Below are 25,785 nucleotides of genomic sequence, written 5' to 3'. Positions count from 1 at the left end.
GTGGACCCATTTTCAATTTTAAGTATCCTAGGAGTGATAGAAACTTCGACGTGGTCGAAACATTTCGTTCGCTGTGGTATAGGAAGCATGGTTTCCTACAGCTTGAAGAGCATAATTAGAGAAGATCGCGCCAGAAGTGGAGCCAGACAAAGTTGATAGAAGCGCGCCTCAACCAGAATAAGTTGAAGGTTCCACAGCTGTCTGGACATAATATCGTGTTACGACAAAAAACGTCTCCTGGCAATCCTTGGGTCACATTATCTCCATATAATCGCTTCCTTATCAAACTGCTCTGCGTGACGGAGAATATAAAGTCTGAACTCCTCATTATACCCTCAGCCTTTAGGATAGAAAGGGTATGTATATTCACTCTGATACGACTAAAAATGTGCCTCATCGAAATAACTGTTTTAGACCCCAAGTATGTTTGGACGACATTCGTTTCAGACAATTTGGATTCGATTTAGCCATGTCCGTCCGTCTGTCTGTCCCTCTGGCTGGCTGGTGCGCACGATAACTCTCGAACGGATCAACTGATTCGAACCAAATTTTGGGTATCGTAATATTTTGTTCAAACGTAGTTTAAGTTAAGTTAAAATGGTGTGAACGATAACTCTTGAAGGGAGCAATTGATTTGGTCCAAATTTCGCACATCGTATTATTTCTTCCAGATATATATTGAGTTCGAATATGGACTATATCGGTACTCTCTTTCGGGTACCTCCCACACAAAATTCGGATAAAGGAAGTTTAAGAGCTTCTCTCGAATCGTTCTTATTTTTTTTCAGTAGGTTGTCCTTGCAGCTCTCTTTACGACGGTACAATTTTATTCTTGCAAGTCCATACTTCCTGAGATAATGGCCTAAGAGCTCCAAGAAACCCTGACGGTACCAACCAAAATGGCAAATCCCGAAGATAATTCTCGTAGGGAGTTTCTGATTGGTGCAGACTTTGCACATCGTATTATTTCATCCAGTCATGTATCAGGTTGGAATATGGACTATATTGGTCTACTCCTTCCGGTACCTCCCCAGGAAAAAGAGAAGTTTAAGATCTCCTCTCGCACCGTTTTGATTCTTTTTTCAGTAGGTTGTTCTAGCGGCCTTATTTACAACGGTATAATTTTTTATGGAGTAAGTCAATACTTCCCGAGATAATGGCCCAAGAGCTTCAAAACCTTTCCGGCACATACCAAAATGCCTATTGTGCATGATAACTCTAAAACTAATATAATATTTCGAGTCCTTTATGTAGAAGTTTGGTTACTAAAAATGTTTGGTATATGTCAGTGATTTTTTTGATCAGGGGCTGACGGTATATCGCTATGAGACTCTCTGGCTCTCCCTCCTCATGTTGGGATAGCAAAAATGATTTTCATAGTAGCAGCCGCTCGGTATATACCTTCAGGTGAATTCCCGTATTAAGACCAGCTGTGGCGGCGGGAAAAATAAATAAGCGTAATGAGCTTCACCGAACCAATCCAACGAACGCAAACATTTGCTATGCATTGAATTGACAGAGAGGTATCTTCGACCAGGGGTCATCAACTCAACAGCAATATATTACGGAATGCCTGCTACGAGGCATTTTAGTCAGTGATCCGGGCTATGAATCTGTTCCGTTTACCGGTGTTCAGGGCTGGTGTATACATGGTCACTGCGATGGTTACAACGTTTTTTATAAGGATCGTACAAGGAAGGGAGGAGCAGTACTCTCCTACTTCAAACACCAGAGCTTGAGCTTGTTTCTAGCGACCTATATATAGAATGTATGAGTTTTTAGCGACCCATACATAGAATGTACGGAATAGGCTGCTAATGTGTACATACCACCGACGAATAGGTGTGCAGTACATGTTTGGCATTATTTCACTTTTGGAGTGCAATATCTGTCTGGTGCTTGGGAACTTCAAACTTCATAATGAGCTTTGGAATTCCTTTCTAGACAATGACCGACTAAATTGATAGCTCCATATTTTGTATGGTGACGACGACGCTGCTAAGAGGGTATGAAGATATTGCCACAGCGCGCCAGATATCAATTGTGGCACCAGGTCTTGGTTCAGTCCACCTTCTGAAATCTGATTGGCAAGAATTCCGAGAATTTACCAATCACCGCTTCAGTTGGAAAACATGGATTTCGAAAAATGCGTAGTAATATAAGAGCATTACACGCCGTATCCACACATATCATTTGAGGACTGAACCAGAACAGGACTGAACGACCGAACAGTCATGGTGGCACTTGACTTATCGAAAGTCTTCGATACCATCAACCATGCCAAGCTGTTCGTGGATGTAGAGAAGACCACTCTCCAGCCGTGTTTGAAATGTTAGATAAACAAATATATGTGAATACAGACGCCAGTTGCTTGTGGAATTCAGAGACAAGAATTCCAAACACCGTAGAATGAAACAGGGAATTTCCCAAGGAGGGGTGATATCTCCGGAACTGTTTAACCTCTAATAATTGTTCCACAAACATCCCATAAGGGACAAGTGAGGCTTGTCTAGCATAGGTGAGTTTAACCTCTACCTCTCTGAAATTTTACACCCTCCAGACGGCGTAGAGATCGTAATATATGCGGATGATGCTCTTGGCGTCGTTTCCTATCGTTGATGACATACATATATAATAGGTTAAGTGTCTACATAGCTGACCTAGTGCTGTTCTTCCATCTGAGGAATATGAAAATATCAGCCGCTACATCGACTGCCACATTAAACTTATTGGTCGATGGTGTACTGATTCCCACCACTAACTACCCGAAAATATTTGGTGTAACGTTCGATAGTATGTGTAAGTAGTCTGCGCAGTGAGCATCCCTGTCACGATTTAATGGATAGGGTTTTCCCACCCAGGCATGTCACGAGAGATCTTCATGATCTAGAGAGAGAGAGAGAGAGAGTTCCAAAGGTATAAAAGATAACCTTTAGATCAACGAGCCTATCAGGCAGGCTTGGATAGCACTCACACTGACAGGGTTGCGCAGCCAGTACAGATATACAGTGTAAATGCCGTACTTGGAGACCACCCTCCATCCATCGCAGCAGAAGAACGCCAGCTGCCAAGGCAAACACGAGTGGTTTTAGCCCCAAGATCCGGACGATGCAGCCGCCCCAATTCGTATTGGGCCCGAATTGATGCCACGATACCCAACACATGCCCGGCATGTGGATTGGGACCACACGACGACTGCATTTGCTTAGCTGCGCAGCTAACCCCACTCACATGTCTCCTGATTTTTTATGGGCGCAACCAGTCCAGGTTGCAGAATTCTTGAGTCTGGATACAGAGGAACCAGGATTTGATAATTGAAATAATACACGAACGAACATATATGTGTTGCTACAAGAACAAGTATAAGATCAGCCAACTGGATGAATGCGGTGTTATGTATTTGACAAGTGTGCTCAATTTATCTTTATCCACCCATATCGCATCAGAAGTATGGAAAATTGACGTTGCTGAAACCAGGTAAGGATGCCAGCGGCGGCGCAACGTACAGGCCTATTTCCCTTCCGTCGCCAGTAGAAACGACGGTGTTGTTGGTGTGTTTCCAAGTTATGGATTCCGAAAAAAGGCACAACAGCATTACGCACCGTATCCACACATATCAGTCGAGGATCGAACACGACGTGTGACCGAACAGTCACGATGGCTGCTGACATATCGAATTTCTTCGATGCTAAGCTTTTCGAGGACATAGAGAATATTTCAGTACAACCGTGTTTGAAGCGTTGGATAATGCAAATCTAGTTCCAAATAGTTCCGAAACCAATACAATGTTCATTTTTCTGTCCTCCTAAATACTTTGCAGACCAATATAATTAAATGAATCTTTAAATTAACCGATCTTTTTGTTTTCACGCGTTTTCATAGTTCTGATCTTCAGAGTTGATACATAGGTAGTTCCGACACTACCCAGCTCTAGATAATGAACTATATATGTATGTAGTTTGTGGAATTCAGAAATAAGAATACGAATAGGTAATTCAACAAGGCGGAGAGATTCTCCGGAACTGTTAACATCGTTGAAACCGAACAGTTTAAAATCTACCTTCTTTGTATTCCCATCCCTCCAGATCGCATAGCTATCGTTTCTTATGCGGATGATTGCAAGATCATTGCGTTTGGTCCAATCGTTGATGACAATGGAATCAAATATTCTCCTCTAAAATGGAATGCTATGGAATGCCCATTGACGACTTCCTGATACCTGAGGTCGGATTCGATAACTTGTTTAAGTTATTCCTACATGCCACGGCTATATGCGAAAAAAAGTGGTAGGCGGTAATACTTGCGGTATAGTATAGATACCCACGGTGCTCTTGAAACAATTTTAAATGGAAGGTGCTTACACCTCTGAAATTTTTGCGGATTCTGAAACTACAATGTTTATAGATGAGAACAATCAAAAAACAAAAAAAAAATCGCCGGAGCGCTTCTTAAATAAATCACGATTTAAGTTGACATTTTTAGGGGTTGTTTAGGTTTTCGCGATTTTGCTTAGAAACCACATTTCCTATCAAAATGGGACTAAAACAAATGTTTAAGATATGAAAATTCTCTACAAGATTGACCTTTATGATATTCTCGTCAGTTTTACCGTTTTTGAGATATAGAAGTTCAAATTGGGACAATTCAAATTCAATTCAATTCTGTATCGCCCCCTATAAAACAATGTCATGACTGCAAATTCCCAACTTAAACTTATATATCTAAAAAATGTTACAACTAAGGATAAGTAACTTAAGCCAGTCTTGTAGAGAATTTTCACAGCTTTAAGATTTTCTCAGGTCACATGTCGATACGACACACCGTATTCAAGAAAATTCGCGAAACCCTAACAAAAAAAAACTAAAAATGTAAACTGAGCTTCCTTATCTCAAAAATGGTACAAGCTGGGAACAAATGATAAAGTCAATCCTCTAGAGAATTGTGACAGCTACAACATTTTCTTTAGCTCCATTTCGATTGGACTTGCGGTTTTCAAGCAAAATCGTAAAAACCTAAAAAACACCTAAAAATGTGAATTTTGACCGCGATTTATTTAAAAATCCCAACAGCGATTTTTTCTTGTTTTTGGATTTTTCTCATCTATGAACACTGCTGATTCAGAATTCACAAAAACTTTCCCTGTGTAAGCGGTTTTCATCAAAAGTTAGTTAAGGCGCACCCTACATGACATTGTTTTAAAAAGGGGCGATACAGTCAGTGCATTGTCCCAAGTTGAACTTCTATATCTCAAAAATGGTAAAAACTACGAAAATACCATAAAGGTCGATCTTGTAGAGAATTTTCATAGCTACAATATTTGTTTTAGTCCCATTTTGATAGGAAATGCGGTTTCTAAGCAAAATCGCGAAAACATAAACAACCCCTAAAAATGTCAACTTAAATCGCGATTTATTTAAAAAGCGCTCCGGCGATTTTTTTTGTTTTTTGATTGTTCTCATCTATGAACATTGTAGTTTCAGAATCCGCAAAAACTTCCGAGGTGTAAGCACCTTCCATTTAAAATTGTTTCAAGAGAACCGTGTACCTTCTTGGTATGTGGTAAGCTATACTTCACCATTGTGGTCCGTAAATACATACAATGGAAGAGTATTTAGACCAACCAGAACAATGCTCTGAAAACTTCAAAGACGTGTTTCCTTATAACTCCAGTGGACCATTTATATAAGAAGAGTAATGTTCTTCCCAGACGTCAACATAATACAATTTTTTTCTTTTCCTCTTCGCTTGTTACGTTAGTTAACAACAACAAAGCACGAAACGCACGTATTTTATGCACACAGCTCTTTATTATAAACCAGCATTCCGCAGCTGCGAGAGCCATGTTGTTATTCTCTTTGACAAAAATCCTCTCCATCCATAAAAAATATGTTCTAACATAAAAATATGTTGGTACCCAAACATATTAAATTGAGATATGTTACAAAATGTTGCAAACATATATTTGTTTGCAATCGGTCCCAAACAAATATTTGTTTGGATCCAAACATATTTCTAACATATATTTTTGTGCGTGTACCAAATAGGTTTTACAATTTTTGTAATTAGTCGTAGTTTAATACAAGAAAATTTCATTGATAAAAATTGAATTTAAATAATAAATCGCAAAAACTGCATCCAAGCCCACTGTGCAAAATTTTTTTCTATTTTTTATTAGATAGCTGATAAAAAATAAAAAAGATTTTGTTCTATTTGGATCAATATTAAAGAAGTTTTGAGTATTTCTTTGCATACAGTTTCTATAGCATTCGAACTTTTCAAGGCGCGATATATCTGGAACCTTTACTAAAAAAAAATGAAGATATACTAAATGTTTTGCTGATAAGCTGCATCACCACAGCAAAGAATAAAGGAAATCAAAAACCTCATTTTGCAAAAGTGTCCGCTTTCACTATGAAATACCTATATCCATTTTGCAATCAATTCTTTAAATTCCAAAAAGCAATACACAATATTTTATAATAAATCTATGGCAAATTACAAAATTATTTTATTTAATAAAACAATTGTAATTCTATAAGTCATTATTTCAATTTTACAAACAATTAGAACAAACATTTGAGGGCAAAGAAGACGGCCAACAATGTTGTGAAGCTAATGACAGTTATGGAAATGGCACCATCGCCACCGGGTGTTGTTCCAGGATTCGACTCAGTGGTTGGTTGTGTGGGAATAGGTGTTGTACTGCCGGTGGTGCTACCAGTAGTACCTTCGGAGCTGGAACCACCACTACCTTCATTGTCGATCTAAAATAACGAAAACACAATTGATTATTTGCTTCCTTAAGTGGTTGTTAATTAATTTTCAAACTTACGGCAACACTTAATTTAGCACGCAACTCTTCACAACGTGTCTTCTGATCATTGACAGTGGTGGCAATACGGCATAGGGTGCTGAGGAGGCAAGATTTTCCACAGCCATCGGCAAGTCTGGGATCAGCAGAGGTCATCTTGTAGCGCCAGAACTGGAAAAAATTTTGAACTTTTTAAATTCTACTCAAAACTAAATGATGGATGTTTCCCTTACCTTTCTAACCAAATCGGGATTACTGGCCATGGTATCCAAGAAGGCATCAATTGAGGCAGGACTCAAGATGCCGGTGAACTCTTCAGAGAAAGTGTATTCTTTAACCCAGTTGGGACCAACAGATTGACCAGCAGCATTGGCTTCAGTCAAATTGAAAATCCAAGTTTCGTGGTCAACAACTTGCTGCAATTTTTTTTCAAAAAATTAGTTTCGAAACAACTTAAAATTGTGGTTTATTTTTAACTCACATAACTGGCAGGCTCTACTTGATAGACACGATAATTGGGATTCTTATAGGTCCAGGTGGTCAATGCACCACCATTCCATGACATACCCACAGCATGGCCATTCGAGTAATGCACGTTCATTTCATCTTTGTGTGTGTGACCATTGAAAATACCACTAATGGTATTACGGAAACGGGCAATAAGACGATTATATTCGCGTGACCAAACATTCCAGCAGGTACCATCACCCGAGGGGATGTGAGCCAAAATATGAACATATTCATTGGCTTTTTCGGCGGCCAAAAGAACGTCATGCAACCATTGTAGTTGAGTCTTCATGTCAGAACCATTATGGAATATCCACCAATTGTCGGTATAGCAATCATTGTTGTTCACAGCGACAATACGGAAACCTGGTTTCACCAAAGTGGTATAATAACCACCCTTGAGAATGGTGCTCCTAGTCTCCTCAGGTAAATATTTCGACCACACTTGATAGAGAAATTCGTACAATTTCCTTGTATTCACATAATCGGGTACATATTCAGGAGAGAACCTACACAGAACGGAGAGAGAGAAAGGGAGGGAAAAGAAAAACAGGTTGTGTTAAATTATAACGATGCAAAGTTAAATTTGGGAGCGTATACGTGACGACAACACTCATACGCTCTTAAACACAAAATAAGAAGGAGTTACATTTTGCCAAGACGAAACATTTGTGGATATGTGAGTAGCATGGTGTTTCAGTGGTTAAAATATCCACCTTACGAAGATAAGTTAGTGAGGGAAAGTCACCAACAAGTTAAGCATTGTTCAGTGGCATTTCCTAAGTCTTTCTAATATGGTTGTATCATGCACCTGAACATATATCGGAAATGATGCCAAATTATTACTAATACTTAGGAGTAATCTTAAATGGGATGACCATATTAGATTCTTGAAATCCAAAGTGTCCTCTGCCGTGGGAATATTATATAAATTTAGGAGAAAACTTAATATCAATACTAAAATGATGATTTATCAGGCATTGATCCATAGTCACCTTGAGTATTTGGCTATTGTTTATGCTTATAAAATGAATTCAGAACTAAAGTCTTTACAGACTGCTCAAAACAGGGCTTTGAAATGTGTGTATAATCTTGATAGAAGGCATAGTACATTATCGTTATACAGAGATTATGCGAAAACTGTTTTACCAATACGTGGAATATACAAGAAACAGTTACTAATATATGTATATAAAACAGTTCATAACATTGGGAATAGATCTATATCTATTGCTCTAAATTCAAATAATTTTAACACTAGAAACTCTTCTAACTTGAGAACTGCGAGATGTCGCTTAGAGTCCACACGACAAAGAATTGACTACTCTGGTTGTATAGAATACAATTGCTTACCACCCGCCATAAAAAATAGCACCACATTGTCTATATTTAAGAGTAGAGTCAGAGAATTTTTACTTTCAAATGTTGAACTGCTTCTATCCTAATTTTGATTATTGAACACTTTTTATTCGTTATAATTTTTGTATATTTAACTTAAATTTGGAAATTAAATTTGAATATAGATTAGTAATATTTTATACTATTTATTTAAATTTTGTCTTGTTGCCAATTGCTCCAATAAAGCCTTATGAGGCGCGGGGCAAAAATTATTTTTGTATGAATATTAATGTAAATAAATACTGAGAAAAAAAAAAAAAAAAAAAATAATAAATTACGCGCGGTCTTTACCAATACGTAGACCTCCATATATGTGTTTCAATTTTATTCAAAGCTATCATGAATCGAACGGCCAGGTGAATATTGCTTGAAAATGAAAAGAAGAGTCCGAAGGCGTATACATTGCGCAATATTCATACGCACTAATGTTCTACAAACGGAAGAACATCAAGGTCGCTGCGGTGCAAGAAACCAAGCTCAACAACAACTGTAGCTTACAACATTGTGATGGTTACAATGTGCTAAGGAAAGATCGCACCAGAAGTGGAGATGGGGGATTAGCTTTCCTATTGCACAAGTCTGTCCAATACAGACCTATATCGCTTGAGCCTGTCTCTAATGACCCGTACATGGAATGCATGGGGGTAGCAGTCAGGTGTGGAACTGCCGAGATAGAGTTGCTGAACGTATACATCCCGCCGAGAAATAGCTGTATCTCAGATTACGTGCCTAACATTAGCCCGCTTTTGGAAGGTCATAATCGTCTGGTCCTGGGGGACTTTAATGTGCATCATGAGATGTGGCATTCGGCCCTCGGAAACGACCAGAGAGGTACAGCGCTGGCTGAGCAGATTGACAGCTCTACGTTTTGCACGGTCAATGAGGACGCCCCTACCAGAATTAGAGGAGAGTGTCACAGCTCTCCAGACATAACCATCGTGTCACCTGGTCTGACAAATGACGTTACCTGGCAACCCGTCATTTCCCTTGGATCAGACCATCTCCCCATAATTGTCCCCATTAGCAGACCACCCGATTTCATTACCTCTGAACGCCCCGGCTTATTGGCCGGGTTACAGAGAGTTCACCAATCACCGCTTCAGATAACTGCCCAATCCTTCTGATGTTCGGGTAGCGGGAAGGAAGTTCCGAGACATCATCACTGCTCAGCCGCTCGCCATATCCCTGCTGATCGAATACTAGAAGTAAGACCAAACTTTCCAGCAGAGGCAACGGGATTAGCAAATTAGCGTGATGAGCTTCACCGAACCAACCCCAATGACCCCAGAGTCAGGAAGCTGAAAGTTAACAGGCTGGTCGGCGAGCATAAGCGGAACAAGTGGTTAAAACATCTGAAGTGTTGCAACATTGGAGCCGGTATAGGTGAATTGTGGGCAACGGTTAAGTTACTCTCGAACCCTGGAAGAAACTAAGGTAGGACCTCAGTCACGTTTGGCGACGTTACGTTGACTGACCCGAAGAGGTGCGCAAGTTATTTCAGTCGATAGTTTGTCGAGCACCCCGAGAGTGACAGGGCGAAGAGAAGAGTATTACGTCTCATCAGATCTCTTCCTGCCGAGGAGGAACCACCACAGTTTACAATGGATGATGTTGCCAATGCCATCAGAAACGCTAAATCATCTAAAGCGGGTGGCCCTGATGGAATCTCAATGGTAATGCTGAAGCAGCTGGATGAGCCGGGAGTGGAGTATCTCTCTAAAGTTCTCAACTTGTCGCTATCTACCCTCATTGTTCGCGAAGTCTGGAAAATGGGCAGGGTGGTCCCACTACGGAAGCCCGGCAAGGATGCCAGCAAAAGTGAATCGTACAGGCCGATTTCGCTTTTGTCGCCCGTAGCAAAGACTCTTAAGGCCTTAGTCCTCCCCAGTATCAGAAATAGCTATCAAGTCGCCGATCATCAACGGCCGTGCGATAGAACAGTGATGGTGGCGCTTGGCTTATCAAAAGCCTTTGATACAGTCAGGCACTCCACGCTGTTTGAGGACATTGAGCAGACAACCCTCCGGCCAAGCTTGAAACGTTGGATAGTCAGTTATATGTGTGGACGCCAGTCGTACGTGGAATTCAGGAACAAGAAGTCCAAACCCCGTAGAGTGAAACAGGGAGTTCCCCAAGGTGGGGTGATATCTCCGGAACTGTTTAACCTCTGCCTCTCCTGTATTCCGCCCCCTACAGACGGCATCGAGATCGTAACGTATGCGGATGATTGCACGATCCTGGCGTCGGGTACCTATCCTGATGACATCTGTGACAGACTGAACAACTATTTAACCGATCTTTCCACCTTTTTCCATTCGAGGAATATGCAGATTTCAACAGCTACTCTGTTCACCACATGGACAGCGCAGTTTGGAAGGGAATTGAATGTCGTGGTCGACGGTAGCAGAATTCCGACCACAAACTGCCCCAAAATTGTAAGGGTCATATTCGACACTACTTTCACGTCGTGCGCGCACGCCACAGCTATCTGCGACAAACTGAAAAGTAGGACCAAGGTCCTCAAGTCCCTAGCCGGCAGCACTTGGGGTGCAGATAAAGAAACCTTGTTGACCACATATAACGCGATAGGTCGGTCTGTGGTAAGCTATGTGGCGCCAGTCTGGTCCCCGAGATTATGTGATACGAATTGGAAAAAGATTCAAACTTTTCCAAAATGCCGCACTGAGAACAGCAACAGGGTGCCTCCTCAAATCTTCAGTGGACCATCTACAAGAGGAGGCAAAGATTCAGTACCGTGTGTGCCATCCCAATCACCATTTTGTGGGTAGGCCCGGCACATACAGACAGATCAGGAAGGATATCCATGCTCTAGAGGGAGAGGTCCAACGATACAGGAGAGAACCCCTAGATCAACAAGCGTATCAAGCAGGTTTAAATAGTATTCACACGGATGCAGTTGCCAAGGCCTTAAGCAGTTATAGTGTGAATAAAGTCCTCGAAATACATCCCCCATCTATTGCAGCTGAGGAGCGTCAACTGCCACGACAAACTAAAGTAGTTTTGGCTCAACTACGCTCGGGATATTGCAGTCGCCTAAATTCTTACTGGGCGGAAATCGACCGCGCCGTGCAAGACATCTGCCCACTATGTGACATGGGCCCGCACGACACAAAACACCTTTTCAACTGCCAAGCCAAACCTACTCATCTAACTACAGTGGATCTGTGGTTCCTCCATCGAATCTGAAGATAGACCCAGAGCCAGATTGAACAAAAGAACGAACATACAAACATAATAACAAACACTGTTACAACAACAACAAATGAGAACGTAATGTAAGGTCTAAACTAGAGAGACTTCTTGCATATCAATGAGTGCACCCTGATTCATATTACTTCATTGACATGTCCGAAATCATATCTCCTTTTTTATCACCCAGTCCGTACAACATATTTGACGGCACCACTTGTAAAGAAGCTTTACAAGGCTAACATACTCAGGAAGTGTAGCCTAATATACATTGAAGGATTACATACGACACGACGAACAATCTTCCTTCAAATTTTAACTTTTTCTTCATTTAACTTTTTAACTTTTTCTATTTGGGTTTTTCAAGAAGAAATTCATCCTCTTGAAACCTATAGGGCAATACGATTTCTGTGGCGTATACATAGCGACGGTAATCATACGTACTGAAGCACCACTGTTCAAATATTCTTTGTAGCACTTCAATAACAAAATAGGCAAACAACTTATACTTACATATTCAATGGATGCGATTCATGATTACCAATTGTTGGATATACCGGAACATTGGGGAATACTTCATAAATTTTTTCAATAACTTTCTTGTATACCCCTTCATTCTTTTCATCAGAAGTACCCCACACCATATGATCAATAACATCACCAGTTTGATAAATGTAATCCAATTTATGATTTGTCTTAATGTGATCGAATGCATTTTCCAATGTTTGCCATGGCAAATCACATTCACGATAATCACCCCAATAACCGGCAGCCTTTGATGTACCTTGAGCAACATCGGAATGACGTTGACAACACAATGGTTCTTCACATTCGGCCAATGAGCCGGCTTCATACAATGGATCATGATGAATATCAGTTAAATGTAAAATTTTCAAATCATTATCACTCTTGGCGGGAATATCAGATTTAGGAGCAGTTGCTTCAGCCACGGAATTATCAATGTCCAAGGTCCATTGGTAGTTGGGATGATAACCAAGATCACAGAAAGTGGATTGCATAAACATGCCACACATTTGACGTGAATCAATGACGGTATTCTTAATAATGTACTCAGTAATATCCCAATGAGATTCGAAGAGATTTTCACAAACTTCTTGGGTTTGGATTTTCAAACGATCGCAAATGTCCAAAACGATTTTCTTTACAATTGGTTTATTGTCATCTCCTGCCAATTCACCTTCAGGATCACGGAAAGTGCGGCCAATAACATTCAAAGTGGCACGACATGTTGTGCACACAAAGAATTTATCGACGGCTCCCAATTCATGGATTTCCTTAACGAAAATATCTTTTTTGCTGTGGGATTGTGACAATTGTGTGGAGATTTGACGCAAAGCAGCAGATTCAACACCAGTCTTTAGATAATTCATGTACTCCTTTTCGAATTTGGTGGCAATGTCGTCTGGAATTTAGGAAAAGAAAGAGTTTTAGTTAATGTCATAAGCGGTGATTTAAATAAAATATATAATATATAAAATAATAAATATAAAACGTAAAATATAAAAAGTATGAAATATAAAAAATAAAGTATAAAATGTAAAAAATAAAATATAAAAAAAAAAACAAGTAAAAAGTGTCAGTCGGCTTTGCCGACAGATATATACCCTCAGCCAATGTGAAGTGAAACTTTTACCTACGGACATATCGAATGTATTGAAGGTCTCTTCAGAATTTTGTGGCCCTTTTTGGACATTTGAACTTGCCGACAAAAATGTCGATTAGGAATTAACTGCACTAAGACACAAATGTTGGACCTTTGTGGGAAGGTACCCTTAGGGAGGACCGATATGGACCATTTTAGAAGTAAACTAAATTTTGACAAAAATATTAGGAGATCCAAAGTTTGGACCAAATTGGTTGCCTGCCCCATTAAGTGATATCGTCCTAGCATTTTAGTGACATTTTTTAAATATTGTGTAGAAGTACCGGAATTAGTGGACCGGTATTGCCCCATGAAACTAAGTTCGGATATAAAATGACGAAGACCAAATGTTGGACCAAATCGGTTGAACAGTTCGAGAGTTATCGAGCTCTCTGGCAGCCACATATGGTGACATAGGGTTTTTTTTACACCTTTCGGACAGTTTTCCCAAGAAATATGGACTTGCCCCTAAAAAAACTTTTGCCGTCGTAATGGAGGTAGCGAATGCAAATCGCTTCAACAATAATCAAAGTGATTCGATAGCAGGTCTTAAAGTGAACTTATCCGAAATTTTGTGTGAGAGGTACCAGAAGGAGTAGACAAATATAGTCCATATTCGAACATGATCTATATCTGGTAGATATGTTAGGATGTGCAAAGTATGGATTACATCGGTCACTTCCCTGTGGGGACGAAAATTCCAATTGTCGCAATTTAAGTAGTCCAGAACTAGTTCTAATCAGTACTAGTACAAATATTGGCCCCTAAGTAATGCGAAGGGAACCAATTGTCACCTTTTTATCCCCAAGTAAACGAGGAGGCGTCAGTTGCGACTTAATTAACTTAACTTAAACGACGAGTTGTATAAATAATTCACATTTACATGTTTCTTCATAACTTTAATATAAATGAAGCATCCAATAACAGAAGCTAGTGTTGATGGAATGGATATCTTCGTTCATATTATTCATATTGTTCTGGTATAAAAAAGGAATACGACGGAAATATGCAAATCGCCCTCTTCTTCTCTCTACCTGCTAGCGATTCCAATTGTCGCAATTTAAATAGTCCTAAACTAGAGGTAAGTGGTACTAGTTCACAATTGACCCATAAGTAATGTGAAGTGAACCAATTGACACCTATATATCCCCAAGTAAACGACGAAGCGTCAGTTGTGTGACTATTTCCCACCACTTTTTTTATAAATAAACTGGTATATGACTGTAAACCTGGAACTAGTACAATACCACCAACAGGTAATGCATAGAGTGTCAATTGGTTACCTCCTATGACATCCCCATGTTAAAGTTTACAGTTGATTGCACTGTGAGGGGTCAGAAGTGGAACTAGTTACTGTAACGCTGAGAATCGACGAGTTTCCGATGCCGAACTAGCCCATCGCCCAAGCGGGTTCCTTCAAGAGTTATCGCGCGCACAATTTGTCCGAACATATTTGAACTTTTGTGAGGGAGGAACCTGAAGGAGTGGACCGATATAGCATATCTTCGAATTTAAACAATGTTTGGACAAAAAATTACGAAGGCCAAATGTTGGACCGAATCGGCAGAACCCTGCGAGAATTGTCTTGCGCTCCAACCACTACACACGGTGTCATAGGGGCTTTTTGCCTGATGAAATTTGTACCGTCGTATGGAGGGTAGTGAATACAAGTTGTTGCAACAAAAATGGAAGCGATTCGAGAGCAGGTCTTATTCTGATCTTATCCGAAATTTTGTGTGGGAGGTACCCGAAGGTGTGGACCGATTGAGTCCATATTGGAACCTCATCTAGTTTTGGTAGAAATTTCACGATGTACAAACTTTGGACCAAATCGGTTACTCCCTTCATGAGTTATCGTGCGCACAAATTTTCCGAACATTTTCGAACTTTTGTGGGGGAGGTACCGGAAGGAGTGGACCGATATAACCCATCTTCGAACTTAAACTAATTTTGGACGAAATATTCCTAAAGCCAAATTTTGGACCAAATCGGTTCATCCGTTCGAGAGTTATCGTGCGCACCAGCCAGGCAGACAGACGGACAGACGGACGGACATTCCTAAATCGACTCCAAATTGTCTGAAACACATTTCGTCCAAACATACTTGGGGTCTAAAACCATTATTTCGATGAGGCATAAATGCTGAGGGTATAAATATTCAATTTTGAAGAACTCTCACACCATGATAATGAAAATTTGACGCCAGGAAATATTTGTTAATTACAAAATATTGCATTAATCTCAAATATATTTGCATGTGTTTCTGATAACATCGAAGGCTATAAATTGTTGATTCTTAATACATAGCAAAGTCAGAAAAGGCTAATAAAACGTATGTTTATCAATAAAAATATATATTTGAAGTACTTGAGAATTATTGTGAAGCACTTTATAATAACACACCGTGTGTGTAGGGTGGACAATTAAGTGATTACGGAGTTGTTGTGGTTTCCCCACACATGTGGCAACTTGGAATAAGTAATAAATCGAAAGTATTCGTCAGTAAATTTATCCGTGTTAAAAATATATTCGGGTACTACATTTAAATCTAAACCGATTGAAACAAAATCGGCTAATGGGTAGTCTTACAAACCAACCTAATGATATGATCAAAAATGTGCCTAATCGAAATAATGTATGGCTGGCCGATTTAATCCAATCCAAAAAATTTCCAAAAAGTGTTATTTAAGTACTGGCTTCAAAAAAACTGGTGGCGCCAAATAAACCATTCATGTGCAGGACAACTTTGGAAATAGGTATTCGATTTGGCTACTGGTAATGCAAAAAAATAGTTTGTTTACATTACTTCGTAATGGGTTATTCAGCCCAGTTTTAGCTGAGAGTCTAATTTATAGCGAGTTTTAATTATCGGCTTGACCCATTTATTTTCCATTTTTTATGTGAATTTGGGTGATTAACGAAACAACTTCAAGAGAAAATGATAATCCCAACATGATGACGAACATTGGAACACGAACACGGCTACGAATAGGACAATGGATCGCCAGGACACTACGAGAAACGTCCAGGCCCGCTCAGCTAGATACCCAAATTAAAAAAATTAACTTTGATATTCTGGCATAAGCGAAATGAGATGGTGTGGAAAACGTGACTGTATAGAGGAAAAGATAAAAAGGATGAAAGCGGAGCGGGATTCATAATTTCAAAACACCTACGGAATGCATTTGCTGAATGCAATCCTGTATCGGACATAATCATAACAGCGCGGTTCTATACCCGTGTCAAAAAATATCTAAGTATAATACAATGCTATGCTCCGAAAGAGGACGCCGAGGATGTATAAAAAAAAACGAGTTCTATGAATAACTATATGCAACCATTTGCAAAACACCAAACCGCTATATAATGATGCTAACAGAGGACTTCAACACAAAAATTGGCAGTGATAACCACGACCTCTCAAACATAATGGGTAAACATGGAATGGGTTCAAAAAATAACAATGGAGATCGTTTCATAGAAATGTACCAAACTTTTGACTTTGGTGGAAGATACCAAGAAACGGTCCGGACCGGTTTTAACATGGCAAAGCCCAGGATTTATCTCGGTCCCTCTTTCATCCCAAGTGGGCACTGACCTCCCCGTGGTGTCACCTGGGGAACTTTAACACCCGTTAAAGGCAGTGAGCTAACATGTGCCGCACGTTCACCCATAAGAACGTTAAAAACTTGGGTTTGGGAGTCGGGTTAGTAACCCTCCCCTAGAAAAAACGAAAGAAAAGAAAAACAAACCCCTCTAAAGTTGACGAACCCCGCAAACGTTTTAAGGACCATGATCTGCGAATCTACACCTTTAATGTTCGCACTCTTTATAGAGAAGGTGCAGTCTTCGCATTGGCAGACGTACTTGAAAAGTACAAGGCCGATATTACTGCCATACAGGAAATACTATGGATTGGGAAAGGCGTCACAACAACACCTAAAGGTATTATAGCTGCCATGACGTAAAGCATGAGTTTGGTTGCGGATTCGTAGTTAGTCGGAGGCTAAAACATCTGGTATCAAGCTTCACCCCAGTGAATGAAAGACTTGCTGCAATTCGAATAAAAGCTAAATTCTTCAACATCAGCTTTATTTGCGCTCATGCTCCCACTGAAGAAAAGGACGAACAGACCAAAGATATATTTTATGAGCGATTAGAAGAGACATATGACCGTTGCCCTGCCCATGACATTAAAATCATTCTAGGCGATTTTAATGGCAAAATTGGAAAGGAGAATATCTTTGGCCCAACAGTCGGGAAATTCAGTCTCCACAGTGAAACATCTGACAATGGTATGAGGCTGATAGACTTTGCAGCTGCAAAAAACATGGTAGTTAGCAGTACCAGATTTAATCATCTCGATATTCATAAGGGCACCTGGCTGTCTCCAGACCAGAAAACCAGAAATCAAATTGATCATGTTCTGATAGATGGAAAACATTCATCGAGCGTGTTGGATGTACGATCGTTCCGAGGCGCAAACACTGATTCGGACCACTACCTTGTTAAAGCAAAGGTACGCAAGCAGGTGCGTAGCAAACAAGTACGAACAGACACAACACGAAAGTTAGACATCGGTAAGCTGCAATCACAACAGATAACCACAGCTTATTCCACTCAACTAGCCCAATTGCTTAATCAAAGCACTCCTCATCCCGATAACATATCAGCGCAATGGCAAAGCATTGCCCACTCCATGCAAACAGCCGCAAAATCCATACTTGGATACCAGAGACCTCCACCAAGGAATCCATGGTATGATCAGGAGTGTCGTGCTGCCACCGAAGAGAAAAATGCGGCATATAGGGCTACTTTACGCACGAGAGAGATACATGAAGAAAAGGAGAGAGGAGAAGCGTCTTTTCCGCAGGAAAAAGAGAGAGATGGAAAAGCGGGAGTGTGAAAAAATCGAGATGTACAGGAGCCAGAATGAAGTCCGAAAATTCTACCAAAGAGTCAAACTGATGGCTTTGGTACATTCACATCCTCCTGTAGAGACCAGCAAGGTAATTTGGTAATAAGTGTACTCAGGATATGGAAAGAACATTTTTCAAATCAGTTGGTATCCAATAGCAGCGAAGACGACGAAGATACCACAGTCCCAATCCCAGAAGATGGTATTGAATGTACTCCGCCCAGCCAAGATGAGGTAAGGACAGCAATAAATCGGCTGAAGAATAATAAGGCAGCAGGAGCTGATGGCTTACCAACCGAGCTGTTCAAAACCGGAGGCGACACGCTGATAAGGTGTATTCATCAGCTAGTTAGCCCCGTCCACAAGAAGGGAGATAAGACTGTATGCTCTAACTATAGGGGCATAAGTCTACTCCCTATTCCCGAACTACTAAAGCCTATGGTCAACGAGATAATTGGACCATATTAATGCGGCTTTAGACCTGGCAAGTCCACCATTGACCAGATATTTACCCTGCGGCAAATCCTGGAGAAGACCCAAGAGATGCAGATCGACACCTACCACCTTTTTGTCGATTATAAAGCAGACTTCGACAGCCCGCTGCGTTCAAAGGTATTCCAAGCCATGTCTGAATTTGGTATCCCCACAAAGCTCATCCGGCTTTGTAAAATGACTTTAACTGACACGAGGTCCTCAGTTAAAATAGGAAAGAACCTCTCCGAAGAGTTTGGTACCAAAAGAGGTTTCTGACAAGGAGACAGCCTTTCGTGTGATCTCTTCAACATCCTGCTGGAAAAGGTTATACGAGAGGCAAACGTCAAAAGAAGTGGCACAATCTACACCAATAGTCACATGTTACTTGCTTATGCTGATGATATAGACATCACGGGCCGATCTGTAAAAGAAGTAACTGATACCTTTATAAAGGTCGAAGGAGAATCTGCTAAAGTGGGTCTGGCGGTAAACGGTGAGAAGACCAAGTTGATGGTGTCGACGCGCAATGCGTCCATTGAGCTCGGACAGACTGTGGAAGTTGGTTCCTATAATATTGAGGTAGTAAAAGACTTCGTTTACCTCGGCACCTCCGTAAACACAACCAACAACATCAGTTGTGAAATAAAAAGAAGAATTGTATTGGCCAACAGATGCTACTTTGGTTTAAGTAAGCAGTTTAAAAACAAATCCACATCTCGTCAAACAAAAATAACGCTCTACAAAACACTGATACTACCCGTGCTGATGTATGGCTCCGAAGCTTGGGTACTTGCGCAAGAAGACATGGCAGTGCTTGGTGTGTTTGAGAGAAAAATTCTTCGAAAGATCTACGGACCAATCCGCATTGACGGTGAATATCGACGTCGCATGAACAACCACATCAATATCGTTAAACGTATCGAGATGCATCGATTGCGTTGGCTAGGCCATATCATAAGAATGAGCGATGATGAACCCGCAAACAAGTGGATGACGAGATGAAAAGGCGCGGTATTCCAGAATGCGAAGCAACAAATAGAGAGGAGTGGAGATCTTTTCTTAGTTCGGCCTATGGAACAAATGTTCTGTAATGGGCCAGCTAAGTAAGTAAGTAAGGATCAATATTTCCACATAAGACAATCCACAAATATACAGGGACATCATCTAACGGGAATACGCATAACAAAATAGATCATGTGGAGAGGAAGTGGGGAGGAAGAGGTGCCGATATAGACATCGATCACGAGCTATTAGTAGCATCAATAAGGATCAAATGAACAAACTACATCAAGCAAGAAGCAAAGAAAAGGATAGTTGAGCAAAAGAATATTCGCAAGCAAACGTAGAAAGAACATCATGGAAAGACACATGCAAAACACTATAGGATATCGGAAGAGAGATAATCGGTACAAATAAAAAGAATACAAGAAAGAAATTAATGGAAAAAGCGCAAACTTGACAGACATGAATCGACACAAAGATACAAAACTGTAGCCAAATTTGTGAAAAAATCCGTCAGAAAAGATAAAAGAAATTATTTCAAAAATTTAGCCAGTGATGCAGAAGTTACTGCAGGAGCAAACAACATGAGGGAATTACATAAACTTATCGGACAACTAAGTAATCAAAATAGAAATTGTGATTACAATGTGAAAGATAAAAACGACCAACCTATCACCCAAGTTGAGAAACAAACGCACCGTTGGAAACAACACTTTGAAATGATAAGAAACATAACCGAAGTGTATTTATCGTTAAACGTTAATCGATCGCCATAAAACAATTCAATGTCCACAGAAACACCAAATCTGAACGAGATAAAACAAGCCATTAAGAGGCTCAAAAGAAACAAGGCACCAGGTGAAGATGGAATCCCACCCGATCTCCTACAATCTAACTCTGCAACTTCAGCAGAGATCCGAAACGCATGGCATTATCATAAAATTGCCCAAGAATGACCAAACTAAGTGTGACCATTGGACAGGTATCACACTACTCAACACCATATATAAAATAATGGCAATCATAGTAAACGATAAAGCCGGATTTCGCCCCCATAGAAGTGGGCTTGATCAAACGAACACTTTACGAACAATTACACTGTGCGACAAAAAAAAAAAAATACACGGAAAAGAGAGTAGATTAAGAACGTAGAGCTAAAAATACGAGACACGTGTATCGGCGTTTTTAAAGTTTGCATCGGAAAGTAACCAAAGTAGGTGGGGCAAGTTCCGCCCATTTCTAGTTTTTTTTTCGAAATTATCGAGTTAGGATATCGTGGAATCCTTGCATTTTAGGTATATAAGGTCCTTGGAAACTTTAGAGAGGAAGATGGGAATATTCCTGTTAAAAATTTTAACCCTCATGCGGTTCATGAAAGGGGTCTTTTTGGCCCTTTTTTCGAAAATCTTTCAAAAACTCCTCTAAAATCCGATCATATCAAATCCAAATATTCTACAAAATTGTTCGTCATAAAAATTTACTTTAGGTCTCAGTATACACCAAATCTTTAAATCTTATCTAATCGCCAGGAATCTCTAAAAATTAAAAACATCTTTTAGGGTTAAAGTCGGACTTTATATGAGTTTATTCAATATTGCCCCACAAAATATAATTTTAGAGAGATGACGTCAAAGACAAAAATATTCTTCGCCAAATTTCATTATGGGTAGCCAAAGAAATGAAATGTATATTTACGTTTTATATTATGTAAATATCAGTATCAATTTTGCTGAAAAAAACATGAAAATATTTCTCAATTTTTTGATGATTTTTCCTTCTTTTTTCGAGTTGATACACGAAAGTAATATGAAACTTGGCTCTAGGTGAAAAGTGTCAAAAAAAAAGAAAAATTCTACACAAAATTTCACCATGAGTTTTAGAATAAACCTTATATCTAGGTATACTATTTTCTTAAGACAATTAGATTACAAATGTGTATATTTTAGAATGAAATTATTTGTTATGTAAATTTCTAGGGTTAATTCCGTATATGTCACCAAAGCAGGAGTTACTCCCATCATTGTATTACTTCCGATGTAAAAACTCCCGATACACGTGTCTCATATTTTTATCTCTACATTCATAATCTACTCAGTTGTTCCCATAATTTTGAAAAAAATTGAATTTTGTTGCACAGTGTTATTCAGCAGTCGCTAGAATGGAGAACACCTCTTTATTTAGTTGTCGTAAAAGCCTTCGATTCAAAAAAGGTCTGAGATATAAAATTAATTAACATCATCCAAACCCTATACAATAATGCAGCAATTTGCGTCCTACACAGAGGCAAAAAAAGCGAATCCGTTTATACCAATTCAGGGGTCAAACAAAGATCCCATCTCTCACCTCTCTTATTTGCAGTTGTCCTCGATGAAATGCGAAAAGAAACGTGGTATTGTATGGGGTTTCAACAATCGCTTTGAAGACCTAGACTTTGCGGACGATATATGTCTGACGTCCCATATATTCAGCGATATCCAAAACAAATTGGATGACCTGACTGTGCTTGCAGCAAATCTGGACTGGAAATAAACATCGAAAAAATAGAGGCAATGCGAATAAACACCACCAGCGGCAACACATTTAAAATAAAAGACAAAACTATAAAATATGTAGGACATTTTTGCTTTGCCGTAGTGACCGGCAATAGAAAATGGCGTAGAAGAGTATGTTGACACTAGACTTAAGAAAGCTAGAGCGGTATTCGGAAGACTCAAAAAGACTTGGCGATCAAGCCAGATATCGTACAAAACAAATGCGTAAATTTAATGCATGGTTGAAGTCCACTTTGCTTTACGGAAGCGAAACTTTACCCGTAACAAACACCAAAACACAAAGTGGATTATCATGAATGAAATTTCCCCGTGAGTTTTGTTTTTCCGCCATTGCAACATAAGGGAGAAAATGAAAAATCACAGGGAATTGCCGTTCATGATAATCCCCAAAAACTCCAAGTATTCGTGAAGAAATGCCTCCGGATAATAAGCAAAATATGTTGGCCTAATAAAATCTCAAACAACAGATGACAAATAAAAAACCAATAGCCCGGCAGATTGCAAGGACAGTATCTCCAGGATGGAATTGGAAAGGAACCCTCAAGGAAGCAGACATCCTGGCCGCCCAAAAAGTGCATGGCGCAGAACCATACTAAATGAGTCGAAGAAAGCAAACACAACTTTTGATAATATAACAGGTGAGCAAAGGCTATAGTCGGGACGGGGCCGACCTTAAGCTTTTCACTGGTAAACTTTTCTTTTAGGGAATACAATCCGACTACCACCACATAATATGCCTCTTTCTCTCTGGGACTCTCATAAGCAACCAAAATTTCGTGACCATCCGATCAAGATTCCAATCTGTAGCGTGATTACAAATTGGATATATTACTGACTTATGCGATATCTCGGTTGTTTGCCCGCTTACACCAACAATATAAAGGAGATCTTTTCTTCTTCCAGTGACGGGCTTTCCTTTTGGAATACTCCTACAAGAAGCGGAGATATTCGCATAAAAAAAAAAACGTCGACTTTTCTCCACATAAGCTTTTTGCATACTCCGACTCCTGAATATTATCCGACCATCACCAAACTTAATAGGCCTTTCCCTGTGTGGGACCCGCATCAAAATTGCGAATGGGATGCATTACCGACTATTGCGATATCTCTGTTGTTTGACCACCTTCGACAACATACTTTACATCGTTGTAAAGGTAATAGCTTCTACTTTCCTTGCCAGGTATTGCTTTTGATATACCTCTTAAAGAAACAGAGATATTGACGTCATTATAATTAGAATCGAAAATCAAAAATGAAAAGTTGGGTTGTATTAGCGACTATTGCGATATCTTCGTTGTTTGACCACCTGCGACAACATCGTTGTAAAGGTGTTATTTTCTACTTTCATTAGCAGGTTTTGCTTTCTATATACCCCTTATAGAAGTGGAGATATTCGCTTTGAAATAAAAGGTTAGCCTTTTCTCCAAATAAGTTTTTTTGGCCATTCTGACCCCTGAATATTATCCGACCATCACCAAAATCAATAGGCTTCTTCCCCTCCGGGACCCTCATCAACACCCAATCAAAATTGCGACCTGTAGAGTGATTACAAGGTTTAGATGGACAGACGGACGGACACATCAAGCCAGATCGACTCAGCTCGTCGAGACATTAATTTTGGTATATATAAGTATGGGTCTACGACCATTATTTCGATGCGTTACAAACTTTTTGGCCCAAACTGACTTATAATACCCTCCCCACATAGTGGTGTAGGGTGTAAAAATATTATGTAATGATAGAATAAGTTGGAATAATCTTGTAGAAGCCCTATTTTCCAAAGTGGAATAATAAAGGAAAAAAAATGATTTTGGGTGACAATATATGCCGGAGCTATATCCAAATCTAAAGGTCTATGCCCCAAAAAAATTGAATTGTTAGACAATTTTATTAACTTTTAAAATATATTTCTCCTACGAGTAACAATGATAAGTGAGAAGTCAGACGGATTTGATGGATTTTCATAGTGGTCGCTGCCAATGCCCAAAAGTAAAAACTCAAATGTTTGCTTCAAAAAATATAATCATAAAATTCGACGAAATCGGTCTTTTCAATAGCGAAATTTTTGTAGATTGCTTTTTGCGAAATTCTGTTGAACGTTTAAGTGCAACTGACAATATTTAGTAATTCAGCTAATGTATATTACAATTTTGATATCTTCATTGGTAGTATTTTTGGTTGTGGGAAGAATAAGCGTATACTGTGAAGTATCTATTCGGCCCCTAAATATTATCGTTTCATCACCATAAATAGGTTTCATGCTCTCTTCACAATCACGTTGCATATATCAATCACTTTATTTCATATGTACTGCTCTTCGGCATTGTGTACACTTTCACACATTCTTACCTGATACAGCAGATAGAACAGCATCATTGGCCGTGAATTCTGTAGGTACTCCTGGCAAGTTGAAGGCCAATGTTGTGGCCAACAATGTTGACAATAACAATACAATCCGCATATTGTTTTAATGCAGATCGATTAAACGAATAAACGGTTTTAAAACCAACTAAACTTTAACACCAAATAACTCCTGTAATTTATAGATTCGGTAAGCAATAGTTTTGAATTCTTCCTCTGCATTTTTTTTTTTGTATAGATTGTCCTAATCTTATTGGCGTATCAACGATTAGCAACTGGCAATTCTGCTATCAAAAGTCCATAAACAATAATCGAATAACTATGTGGGAAAGTTCAGATGTGTTTGTGTTGGTATTTTCCTCGAATATAAACATAAAGATATCGATAATCTTCATAGTTTTTTTGTTGTTTCTACTTTGCCATTGAGATAATTATAGAATACAACAAGAAGTGTTTATAAACAGTAACAAATGGAATCGATGAAAAATCTTATCAATCTTCAACAATACAAATTATTTTAGTGTAAACAGCTTTTGATGTTTTCACTGGCACCAACACAGGTGGTACACCATTTCTTATTAGGTAGCTAGCTGGGTTTTCTTTGTTACGGCTACTGTTTTACAGCTACACGTGAATGAAGGCAATGACATTTATTGATGTTTGAAACTATGAGTGATTTGTTACGAATAACAGCTAATGTGAAGTGAAACTTTCACCTACGGACAGATCGAATGTATTTAAGGTCTCTTCTGAATTTTGTGGCCTTTTTTGGACATTTGAATTTGCAGACAAAAATGTGGATTAGGAATTAACTGCACTAAGACACAAATGTTGAACTTTTGTGGGGGAGGTACTCTTAGGGAGTACCGATATGGGCTATTTTAGAAGT

At 39.4% G+C, this 25,785-nt stretch overlaps 1 protein-coding gene across 1 annotated transcript; it reads right to left on the bottom strand.

The window, feature by feature from the left end:
• Positions 1 to 6,472: 6,472 nt before the first annotated feature.
• LOC141391234 (sphingomyelin phosphodiesterase-like) lies at positions 6,473 to 25,124 on the bottom strand. Its single transcript, XM_073964146.1, has 6 exons — positions 24,885 to 25,124; positions 12,440 to 13,349; positions 7,293 to 7,827; positions 7,045 to 7,227; positions 6,833 to 6,982; positions 6,473 to 6,764 (listed from the first exon to the last, which is right to left on the bottom strand). Exons 1-6 carry the CDS (start codon positions 24,994 to 24,996, stop codon positions 6,564 to 6,566), a joined length of 2,091 nt encoding a protein of 696 aa, XP_073820247.1. The 5' UTR covers positions 24,997 to 25,124; the 3' UTR covers positions 6,473 to 6,563.
• Positions 25,125 to 25,785: the final 661 nt, after the last annotated feature.

This window comes from Musca autumnalis, unplaced genomic scaffold (assembly GCF_047663935.1).
Source record: "Musca autumnalis isolate F117 unplaced genomic scaffold, ASM4766393v1 scaffold_1, whole genome shotgun sequence".
Taxonomy (NCBI): Eukaryota; Metazoa; Arthropoda; class Insecta; order Diptera; family Muscidae; genus Musca; species Musca autumnalis.
Note: the sequence above shows the minus strand (reverse complement) of the source record. Positions and strands in the feature narration are given on the sequence as shown.